At 33.3% G+C, this 12,735-nt stretch overlaps 1 protein-coding gene across 1 annotated transcript; it reads right to left on the bottom strand.

The window, feature by feature from the left end:
- Positions 1-2,940: 2,940 nt before the first annotated feature.
- On the bottom strand, positions 2,941-6,283 carry LOC132747913 (uncharacterized). The gene is made up of 5 exons (XM_060737444.1): positions 6,135-6,283; positions 4,972-5,617; positions 4,634-4,785; positions 4,086-4,313; positions 2,941-3,781 (listed from the first exon to the last, which is right to left on the bottom strand). Exons 2-5 carry the CDS (start codon positions 5,528-5,530, stop codon positions 3,281-3,283), a joined length of 1,440 nt encoding a protein of 479 aa, XP_060593427.1. The 5' UTR covers positions 5,531-5,617; positions 6,135-6,283; the 3' UTR covers positions 2,941-3,280.
- Between the last annotated feature and the right edge of the window lie 6,452 nt (positions 6,284-12,735).

Here is a 12,735-nt window from a genome sequence, read left to right as displayed (position 1 = left end):
ATGATAGAAAAATAGAAATATCACGTAACTGTGTTATTTAATTCCCCAGAGCTTAAACGGTAACGTACCGGAAAACGGTGTTTAGCTAGGTTTTCGAAAAGGTCAATTCTATAGGTCTAAATCGTTACAAGCTAAATTTATTAAATTATGATTATACAGAAGCTAAACATATAGCAGCTACATGTATAGAGTATATTGAAGTAATAAAATATTGAATGAGTTGATAAAAATATATTCGTAAGCCACTCAAGGAGTTCAATTAATTTAGAAATGAAACTACACGAATATAATATTTCTTTTTTTCTTGCATATATACGCTAATACTAGTCACTATGAAGATGTTCTTATGACATATACAAATCGAACGTACAGTACATAACCAATAAATAACATTTGTGTAGAATATGTAGTTTGGTACTTATACATGTATATAATCTAAAACATCTAAAACAGCTTACTATATTATAAACAAAGGCTTGTTTATTTTTTTTTTTTATATGGAAAATTTAGTCTTAAATGGATTTTACGAGTTTGTATGATAAAAACATATTACTTAAAATGCTTGATGGTAAATAAAATCGGAGTGCTGATCACAGCATTGGTGATGGAAGCAGTTATTCGGACTTTTCGCCGATTTACCTAGCCTAAAAAGGTAACTAAATATTTACAAAGTAACATGGTGTACTTATTCATGCGCAAGTTAAGGACATAAAATGAACAATGACATAGCTTCAAGTTTACCTATACCACATTGTATTTCCTTTATATTACCCGTATAACAAACTTATATAATACAGAATCATTCTGTGTTTTTAAGGTATGATATACTTTCCCTTGGTGCGTGCACGTCGGGCATTAGCAAAAAAATTGCCGCTTGGTGGGTATATTTAATTAACCTGCCTGTTACCGGAATGCTACTTCGACCAGCTGCCGATGTCCTGACTTAAGCCGAGGGAAGAGGCCCTACGATGTAGGCAGAGACGAAGAGGATGATGTGATAGGGTGCGTGAGTCCCTACACGGGGTGGAACCCCATATGGATCTTAAAATTGAGCATCGCTAAAAAATATATGTGCCTTTCCGCTGGGTAAATATAAGGGAAAGTCGGGAGGGTAGAATCACATTTCAATTTTCTTTAAAAAATCTTTGAATTTTATAAAAAAAAATAAAAAGTTGAAAACTTAGCCTGTGATTTACACATATCGAGTTAAAGTGAACATACTTGGTGGAGTTTCACTACACAATGTTGAACTCCGGGAAATGGCCAATTTTGACACTAGAGGCATAACTTGAACAACTATAATAGAGGTCCACTAGACAATGGTTTCTGTTTCAGAGCTCTAACGTCTTTTAGCTCTATGATTTTACTATATGTCCACAATTTTGAACAAACAGAATAGAGGACCACTATACAATGTACATTAATTGTTTAATGTTTAATATCTAGCCTTTCTCATTTCAGAGGATTTTTAAAAAGTTTTTACTGCATGTGCATATACTAGTACATGTAGGAAAACCCCCGTATTAGAGCCAATTTTGACTCTAGAGGCAACGTTTAAATAATTTTAATAGAGGACCTATAGATGATACCATAAACCAAATGTCAAAGCTCTTGGGCTTGTACTTTCAAACAAATAGATTTCTTTTCAATTTGCATTTTGAAACTTCTTAACTGGCCGCGTGGCCTTTTTATATAACAGACCGGAAACATATGAAAACTTTATAATGGGGGCCACCCAAATATCATTCCTGTAAAGTTTGGTTAATGTGCAGTTATTAGTTTCAGAGGAGATGCTGTTTAAAGAAATTGTTGACGACGCACGACGATGGAGGGGTGGTGGTCACAATAGCTCACAAAGAGCAAGTTGTTCTTAAGAGTTTATACGACCTGTATATAATAATGAGCATAACAAGGGTTAATTTGAATTCGTTTAATGTGTTGACATCGGCATTAAATAACCACTTTTTCGTTTGGTTTAAGTACTTATTAAGACACAGTCAATATGAAAATTAATAATATTCCGTATCGAATAAAATGAAGTACCTCACTTCAAATACATGTATAAACACTTTCTAATGCATAATTCTTAAGATGATTTTATAATCTATATATGAATCACGAGTGCCTGTCATATAATGTTTTGTATCAATTTATTTATTAAACCATTAGACTGAAGAATTTAACTTTTTCTGAGAACTTGTGCTTTTGTTGTTGCTTTTTGGGCTTTACTGGTTTCTCCTTTTTAATTAATTATTAATGTTTTCTTGTTTTAATTGTGATAATTACTATTTTGGAAGGCCCTATGAAAATAAGATGTTTTATCAACCTTGTACACTTATATGTTACCTTCTGCAAATAATTATTGTAGCATTACATGTATAGTAACTATGATTTTTCTCTCATATATCACATTGGAACTCGAGAACGGGACCGCAAATTGCGGCGCATATTCTCGATCGTGTAACGTTTCTGCTACATCTAAATATCTTTTAGTATTATCCGAGTATATGGCCTCAAAAAATATATTATCAATTGAACCCAATCTGTCTCTTTTAAAACTGGTCAACTTTTACGGTATTATAAAAAAGACTTCAATATACCGTATATTTGACTGATTTTTAAATTAGCAGATTATATTAAATTGAGATTAGATAATTAAAGACCACCCGGTCGCATAATATGAACAGATATTCAAAGGTCGGACAAACAATTAATATGTACAGCCGGTACGGATTCGGATTTATGCGCCGCAATATGCGGTCCTGTTCCAGAGTTCCTGTGATATATCCTTGATTGAATTGATGTCAAGAATGAAAATAACATAACCACACAATAATCACATAATTAAACTTGTCTTATACAAAATAAATGTATACAGCTTCTATATACATCGTCTTGTATATATTCAACATTTTTACCAAATAATTATGAATACGCGTATAACATTTAAATGTGTTTATTATAAATATTCAATTGTCACTCAAAACATAAGTGTTTAGAAAACAAATGCAAGCACACACGTACGCATTCACACTTCAAATAAAATCTGCCTTTAACTATAGGAGTATTGATAACAAATAAAAATTTAGACTTAAAAGCACTGTGTAGTCCACTAAAAAGTTAAATGCGTTAAATAAGAGTAAACAGCAATAAAATACACATTCTTAATGCATGCATACATCATCATGTTACACCAAAGCGTATGGTATTAAAAATCCAAGGTGAAGCTTTTTAATATATTAGTCATAACATGAACGGGCTTTTTAAAAATCTTATTTTATCATTTGCACTCTGGTTTGTACAACCGACAATCCGGTCCAATAGGTTCCATACAGACAGCTCTAGGGTGTTGTTCACCTGTACATCTTGGGTTCTCATTTTTATTCCTCTTTTCAGAACAAACATCATCGCTCCGGGTACCTATGGCATTTTTTTCATGATATGTTTTAACTGAAGAATCCGTTTCATAATTTGATTCAAGTCTTGGATCATTATTATCAGTTTCTCGGCAAGAAGAGTTTGACGCCGATGTCCTTGAAATGTTTTCGTGAATTCTTGCATTCCGATCGGACCCCGTTGTTGCATCTCTCCCTATAAACTCATTACCATCTCTCCGGTTTCCTTTCAGATTGTGAGCATGATGATCTGAATGCCTTGCACCTTCCGTTGTATGATGGGGATTAGAAGATCGACAATAAATATCTCTTGGAGATCTGTCATATGCTCCTTTTTTCCCTGAAGAACTTTTAACTAGATCGTGTGTTAACTTTTCCAAGTAAACCTGCATAATAATGCAAATAGATGTGATTAAAATTGTTTTGTAACTCATGTCATATCGTCAGCTTTAATGTGGTTACAACACTTTCATTTTACTGACTCACATAAAGAAAGAGTCAATTAGATTTTAATTAAGTGAATTAATTCAAAGATGTTGCTGTCATGTGGTTGATATTCGTTTAAATATCAAGACGTTTGTATATGTCCTTTATAGGCATAAACAGCCATTTCTGACATACATTGAAGAAAAGGACCATAGGCATTGCATATAAATTAGACCGAAAATACACATTCTAACATATACAAACCTTCCTTTGATGTTTAAGTATCATTTCGCTCTCATACATCAGTTCATCTCGAACTTCTGTAAGGATGTAACCGAGCAAGTTTTTGCCTTCCCACGTTGCCTCATTCCATGCACATGGTTCATATTTCTTCAATCCAATACCCCAAACTTTATCATAAGGACTTGCCTCCACTAGTATACGAGGATACGTTCCAATCAATCTTGCTTTTAGCTCAACATTTTGATTGAACTGAAACAAAGTGGAATAAACATAAATAAATCAAATATGAAACTTTTAAAAGCATAATTAAACCATAACGCGTAAATATCGGAAACATTTCCCTCGCTACAGGTGGAAAAGTCAACACCATATGAATGATTTTAATATACCAAATGCCATATAAATACATTATATCAAAATGTCTATACATGTATTTGTTTTCATAAAACAAACAAAATAAAAACAGTCAACAACAAGATGCATGCTGTTAAACGTAACTTTTTATAACAATTAATTCTGGCACATGTACATGTATTTGATTGGACTATTACATGGTTTATATGGCTAACCTTGGCTTTGTTGCCTTCTTTAACCACATGTAGACAGTTGTTTACCCACAAATCCTCACTGAATTGTTCAGTTTTACGACCTAAAGACTTAATACGACTTGGATCCGTGCAGTTCATAATTTTCTTGGCTAGTCTGTCATCATGAAAAAACACTAAAAAGAAAATTCATCTTAAAAAACGCATGAGGTGGAAAAATTGACAAACTGTTATTATCGAAAACAAACTTTTTGCGTCTTTTTATTTTTTTTAAAATAAATGTTGTTCTTTGCTGTCATCGGCTAGTATGATATTAATCAGAATTTAATAAGAACTTTAGATTGATTATATTTAAAGTTTACCTGCTTTTGTGTACATCATATACTGTTCTGCACAAGAAAATGTTTGTTCATTCAGTTGGAATTTCGATCTGTGCCACTGACTGAAAGGGTCTCGAGCTTCCCAAAAGTATGCATATTGTTCTTCTGCTTCTTTTAAAGTTTCATTAAATTTACATCCTACGGAAGTTGGACCCTGTTCTGTTTTATCCACTTTCTTTATGTTGTCCTCTTCCCTTGCTGACGCTTCTTTGTATTCCTGATCTTTTGTAAAAACAGAAATGTTACTAAGTAGATTTTTCTCGTGTTTGGTTTCATGTTTTCCTTGCCCTGTATCAATACATTCCTGTCTGCTGATATTGCCTTCATCTTGTGGGTCATCACAAGACATTTGTTTCAGCTTTGATGCAGTTTCATCACCCTCATTATTGGTACTCGTATTAGTATTCTCAACTTCAAGAGCACCTTCCGCTTCACCATAGGTCTTCCGACCTTCAATAGGACTCCCGTGACAGTACTCTCCAGGTTTAGAGGTTGGTAAAACCGGCGCAGCTTTGTCGTTGTCAGTGTAGTATTCGTCCATTTTGTAGTCGATAACAACTACCTGTATTCCGTGTCGTCTACGACCCAAGTAGCTCCACTCGCTTCCTGCTCACACGTGACAATAAATCTGAAATGTTTTAAAGGATAACTATATAAGAAAACGATTGCAGATGTGGGGAGAAATGGGTCCTACAAGTTATGAAATTCTACATGTACTTTTGAAGAAGGGGTAAATTGTCGACGCTGGAGATAGAAATTTATTGTGAGATCTCCAAAGATTCAATGTTAATCACTAATGAAATATTGAAAGTGTAATAAACAAAGAAATAAACCTTATTTACCTAGTAAATACGACAGTCCCGAATCTCAGTCGTCCAAGGAGGAAATGGAGGTTTGTGTTTCTTGTTGTTTCATGAGGAAGTACAGATACGAAAGTTGTAGTTTGGGGGAAGGGTGGATTTAAATAAAAAATCAAGACATAACAAATGAGACACCATACACATCATGAGTTGTGTGTAAACTTGCATACATATACGTGCTCGTTATGTGAAAACACTGGTAAAAATCAGATTTGTATGTGTTCTAAATTCAGACATTAAATATTAATTTTATCAATACTCATTATTTATATTAAATTAACCTACTTTTTCACTGATGTAGATTTGGTCTGTAATAAGTCATACGGTGAAATCTTCTTTTTACGTTGAGGCAATATAATTATGTCTTCCAAAATGTAACGCCTGTTTACCCAAATTTTTAAACCGAAAGTAGTATATCGAAAGGGGAATAAATTCAACCGATGAAGGGGAGTTAAACAAAAATCAAGAAGGCAAGATAACTCTTACGTACCTTAATTATATAATTTATAATAGTTGTGTCGCTTTGTTGAAAATTTGGGGGATATAAGTCCCTATATCTCATTGTTGTTTGCTTTTGCTGATGTTGTTGTCTTCTCTATATCCTTCGTAGGCGACACAAAATAAAAGAACGAGACTAACATGAGGGCCAGTGGAGGGGGATCAGCTTCCCGCCGACCCCAACACCTCCCAATTTTTTCGAGCGTAATGCCGATTAAATTCAGTAAGTTGGAAAAAAAATCATTTTGTTTTTATTAGGCCTATATATGTATGTCCAGGAGTCATAAATTAAGATGCTCTTATGCCTGACTCTTGAGCCTACGGAAAGAAATACTCTGTGGATTTACAGTAAAACTATGATTAACATCTCGAGTTCCAAATGGGCAAGCGGTTTAATTACATGGCAATATCATGTCAATTGTAGTACTAGTACATTATGAAAAGGCCCATATGAAGCATTTTCAGATTGGGGTGTGGTATTTTTATCTACTGTGTTTTGGAGATGGTTGTCTTAAATTGAATCTATATATTAGATGGTGGCTTCAGTTGCCTTTTAAGGTGAAAATTTCATGATTCATTTGTACACCATATTATAACGAGAAAATAGGTCAATCACAGGGTAAGTTTCTAAAGTTTTTTAAAGAAGATAAAAATGTAATTCTACCATCCTGACTATTCTCTATATTTGCACATTTTTTGTTATGGATTTTAATGCAGTCTTTGTCGAGATAATCTTTCCGTCGGGTGTTCTGATGTGTCCAAAATGCATATTAAGAAAATGTCACTAAACGGATTCGAAATAAAGATATTTTACGAAATCTCGCCAACTAGCGATGTGACAGTTTAGTGACAATTTCTTAATACGCATGCATGTTTTGGACACACGAGAATCCACGACGGAAAGAATACTTCGACATAGAATGCATAAGGACTAATTAAAGGAACTACACATATATGGTGTTATAGAGTACATCTGGATTAGCGGAATATCATATACTCATTTGTGAGATCCATATGAGGTTAATCTCTTATGTTTATTCTGTTACCCTGAAAATTTAATATAAATAAGAATGAGTGTTTTACTATGTATATTTTTTAGGTTATAGGCTATCTTGCATTTATTTATTTATTTATTATTATTATTATTATTATTATCATTATTAATTATTATTATTATTATTATTATTATTATTATTTTAATACATGTAGATCTGGTTTTTCTGTGAAACTTTTGTCCGATGCACAGGGGCTAAAGTATTGTAAATATTATTGATCAACGGTTGTTGTAAACAGGCTTATCAATGATCCATGAAATGAATTATATACTAGATCTATATATAGTCGTATTGATCAACTCATTATTCAAAATAAACTAAATCTAAAATCACACCACTTTGTTATGTATTGTATTGTTTATCAAGCTTATCAAAATTTTATCCGAGGTTAGCCAGTTTGCCTTATTATTTTTTACGATCTACTGTATATATATACTAAATAAGTGTTTACATGAGAGAATATTTTTTTAAGTAGGTCACATAATGCAAAATATATTTTTTTGCTATTTCATCATCAGCAATATCAGCTTGTTTACTAACATATTACACAGTCATATCACCCGACTTTATGCTTAACCGACTTTTTGATGAAATTGGAACACCCGTATCATAGCTAGGTCAACTGTGCAGTAAATGTTATTCAACATACTGAAATTATATTTGTAGTATCGGAAAACTACGGGACATCTAAAATAGAAAGCTAAATAATGCAAAAAAAGACACAGCACGTGTCTCCATGCAGGTGTGTGCTTATGAGAGAACTCATTTACGTGTTAGATTTAGTTTGTACAGGTATCATTGAATTTATAGACACTTGCACGATTTTAGAATATATAAACGAAAAACTGGGGTTTTTTTTTGTGAAGTTATGCGCTCGTTTTATACACTTTGCAAGATCTTTGAATATATATTAGCTAAAAAATGGGAGTTGTGGGATTGTGAGCCTGTCGACCTTGTTTAAGAGTCATCTTCTAACAATTCAAATTCAAGAGAAGATAGCACAAAACGAGATTGACGAACCGTACTCTTAGTATCCTGTAAATATGAAATAAATTCTTTCGAATGCCTGAACACCATAGCAAATTACTTTTATACTAACAGGAAACAATGAATACAAGTATGCACTAATATGCTTAAGTATATTATCAAAGTGGGATAGGTAAATGTACTTCGTCTTAAATCTACATAAACAAAGAACTGCAGAAGTCATTTTTATCTAAATTTGCATGAAAATTAATGTTAAAACTGCCTATATAAGTTACAGATCGAGATAACACTGAATTCATGGTATTGCATGATTTTCTGACACTAATTTAGCCTGTCGACGCGGGAAGGTAAAAATCGCTATGAAACAAACGCACGTACAAAATAGTCCGTGCTGTTCTGCAAATATTTAAATTTAAGTCACGTGATAAGACTGTTTATTACATCAAACTGAAATAGGCCTGTAGCTTGGAAGTTATTTTAAATATATCAATTTGTAGTTCTCTTACAATTATATTCTATAGACTGTATCTCATGCGATTTGCAAACTAGCTGATTAGTTTACTTATACAATTAGATAGCATTCAAATCTGTTTATCAAAACAAAAATTGGATACAATCAATAACCAAATGTAATTTAATGGTCAAATGTGCATGCAACCTAGTGTTATATCTGAAAATAATTTGAATATAAATAAACTAAAATAAATAGGTGCATAACTTTGATGTTAATGATCTTTGCTTCAACATTTTTTTTAAAATGTTTAAGTACTAATTAGAGCATAGATGTATAATCAACTATTAAACTACTGCTTAACGTAATTTAACTGTAAGAATCACGAGTCCTGAAAAGTATACACATTTAGCATTGTCATGTACATACTTTTCACTAAATACTTTTTGCATGATAATGAAATTAAGGAAAGAGCTCCATGTTCAAATATATATATATTTTTTTTAATGTGAAGCCTGAACATGACTCAACCGTGGGACCCTAGAATACTGTATTGCTCTACTGAAGTATATGGCGCGCCTAACAACTACCTCCCCTTCCCTAATTAGAGAACCAATTCAATACCGTCATTTTCGGATTAATTTTGATTCGAAAACACAACTTTGGGTCGTCCTGAAGAGTTTTTTCAACATCATTTTACCCCATCTTTACTACTATGTTTACCTTTTAGCCCTAATTGTTTTCTGGATTTTTTCATTCGTTACACCCATTATCAGGAGATTAATTGCTTATCTGTTACTTGTCAATTGTGGGAGCTGTACATGTTTAATTTGTAGAACAAGTCATTCAAACTAAGAATTCAAACAATAAATTAAACAAAATAAACAACAAAAAATCGAGATCGATCGAGCATCAATAGATACATGCATGTTGATTTGTATATTTATGGCATCAAATGTGCTGCAACGCTATTTATTCTACCCTCTGAGTAAATAATTTGAGATAGTAACATTAATTTATCTATCTAGCAATTAAATGTATAAAATAACTCTTAAAATGACTTGCTTCAACAGACGGTAGGATTTAGTTGTACAGCACTAATTAGAGATAAGATGTACAATTTTCAAAGCTATACACTTGCATTCAGACGGTAATTCTACATTGTAAGAATCATCTGAGGTTTCCCCTAAAAAGTATCCCTTTACATTGATCCTTTACATACTTTACTCACTAAATACTTTTTTCGCCATGAGTAATGATTGAAACGCCTCCATTTCAAATATATATATATTTTTTTTAATGTGAAGCCTGACCGAGACTCAAACCGGGGACCCTCAGAATACTGTATTGCGGCTCTACTGACTAAGCTATATGGCCGCCTACAAACTACCTCCCCTCCCCTAATTAGAGAACAATTCAATACCGTGACATTATCATTTTCGGAATAATTTGGGATTCGAACATAACACAACTTTGGGTCTCCTGAAGAGTTTTTCAACATCATTTTACCCCATCTTACTACTATGTTTACCTTTTAGCCCTAATTGTTCTGGATTTTCATTCATTACACCCATTATCAGGAGATAATTTGCTTATCAGTTACTTGTCATTGTGGGAGGTCTGTAAAAATCTGTACGACAAGATTTTCAAAATAGAACATGTCCTATCCCTTACATCTAGACTTAAGGTTTCCGAAATCAAGAAATAGTAGCCTTCACACATTAAGATTTGTCTGTACATCTTAGTTTTAATTGGTGTTGTACTTCAAAATCCTACCGTCTGTTGAGGCACAAATATAGAACAGGCCGTCCTATCCGACATGTAGTCTGACCAAAATTTATATTGATGACGGCTTAATTCTAGCATATTTCTCTTGAAGTTTCTTGAATTAATAAAGACATACCAAACTTACTGTTTCTACATTACCGTCGTTTCCTTCTTTTTTCAGAAAGAGAAACCATTATGTGACTTTATTCGCGTCGCAATTAACAACAATAATCAACATGTTGCTTAAATTCTGATGGTAAACAGCAACCGAGACCACCAGAAATTCTAAGCAAGGTCAATGACTACTCCTTAATGACCTTTAAAATCCCCTCGCGTATGTTAATATACTGAAAACAAATAAGGAATCTACCATCCTTACCAATTTACACGTTGTCCAAATACTAATACTATTTGCACCACATGAAGTGTATAACTTACGGATCTGTTTATGTCTTTGATACAAGTCCAAACTGTTTTAAGTTATGAAGCTTCTTATAGTATACTGTTTATTATATGAGCCGTGCCATGACAAAACCAACATAATGGGTTTGCGGCCAGCATGGATCCAGACCAGCCTTTGCATTCACGCAATGCTGTTCGCTTACCAACCCTATTACAAGTAGAGAAACTGATAGCGAGAGAAACTGATAGCGAACAGCATGGATCCTGATCAGACTGCGCGGATGCGCAGGCTGGTCTGGATCAATGCTGGTCGCAAACGCACTACGTTGGTTTTGTCGTGACGCGGCTCAATTATTTGTCTTCACGATAAGACCCCCGTCCGTCTGTCTCTCCACACTAAGACCCCTTTCCACTTAAGGCTAAGAGACCTCTTTCAATCCATAAAATGACCCCCCTTCCACTCAGCGTACAGGGACCCCTTCCACTCCGCGCAAAGATACCCCCCCTCTCTCTACGCAAAGAGCCCTTCCACTACAACCAGAAAAGGAAAAAGCTAAAATAGTAACTCTTCAGGTCATTCGAGATTTAATAAACACGACAAAGTGATCTAACGCACGTCCACGGCCTTAACAGTTGTTTGATATATACATATGAGAGCGTTCAACGTGGCGCATACTTTAATAAATATTTTACGAGAACTAAATTTTGTCTGCAAGTGTAGCCTCGGAGCATAGTGTAAAATAATTTGACCGTCTGTAAGGCCGCCAGGCTATCAGCTGATGAGTAATTATTTTAGAATTATATAAGCGAAAAATTGTTGTTTTTTTTTTTTGTAAAGTTGTGAGCTCTTTTTATACACTTTGCAAGATCTTTGAATATATATTAGCTAAATAATGAGGGTTGTGGGATTGTGAGCCTGTCGACCTTGTTTCAGAGTCGCCTTCTAAAAAATCAAATTCAAGAGAAGATAGCACAAAACCGTACTCCTGTATCCTGTATCTTCCGAACAGTTTTCATTTTGCCTGAACACCACAAGAAAGAAAACGTTTTGTTTCTTTGTTTTAACTGTTTTATTGCACATATTTCATATTATGTACAATTTTGAATCAACATTGCTTAACAAGATATTATATAAAAGATATTATATAACAGTCATATGTTACAAACATAATTATTTTTCTTATATAATTATACCCATTATGCATTTGTTAATCAATGCTAAATATTAATCTACAAAGAACTGCAAAAGTCATTTTTATCTCAACAGACAAATTCGACTTGCATGAAAATTTAATGTTAAAACTGCCTATAGCTCAGATCGAGCAACCTTCTTAACATAGCACCGTATTGCATGCTTTTCTGGCACTAATTTAGCCTGTCGACGCGGGAAGGTACAAAATAGTTCGTGCTGTTCTGCAAATATTTATTTAAATCAATAATAAGCTGTTTATTACACAGACATGGCCTGACTTGATTATTTTTCTCTCTGATAATTTCTCTTACAATTTAATTCACAGACTGTTCTTACGCGATTCGTCAATCTTAAATTATTGTACATCAATTTTGTTTATCAAAGAAGCTAAATTCATTGTGTACAATACAAGTACAAAATGTACTTTAAAATGTAAAGAAAAACAGTACTTGAAATCTAATAGAATAAGAAATAATAAAAAATAATCCGTGCAGAACTTAGTGTTTATGTTCTTTATTTTAAAAATTGAATCTA

This window comes from Ruditapes philippinarum, unplaced genomic scaffold, assembly GCF_026571515.1.
Source record: "Ruditapes philippinarum isolate M1 unplaced genomic scaffold, ASM2657151v2 ctg2985_1_1_1_1, whole genome shotgun sequence".
Lineage (NCBI taxonomy): Eukaryota > Metazoa > Mollusca > Bivalvia > Venerida > Veneridae > Ruditapes > Ruditapes philippinarum.
Note: the sequence above shows the minus strand (reverse complement) of the source record. Positions and strands in the feature narration are given on the sequence as shown.

Excerpts from the sequence above, each read along its gene's own strand:
- LOC132747913 (XM_060737444.1), bottom strand. The coding sequence starts at position 5,530 with ATGGACGAATACTACACTGACAACGACAAAGCTGCGCCGGTTTTACCA. Across the intron at positions 4,314-4,633 it reads AAGAAGGCAACAAAGCCAAG|TTCAATCAAAATGTTGAGCT; the intron begins GTTAGCCATATA and ends ACTTTGTTTCAG. Across the intron at positions 3,782-4,085 it reads TACTTAAACATCAAAGGAAG|GTTTACTTGGAAAAGTTAAC; the intron begins GTTTGTATATGT and ends ATTATTATGCAG.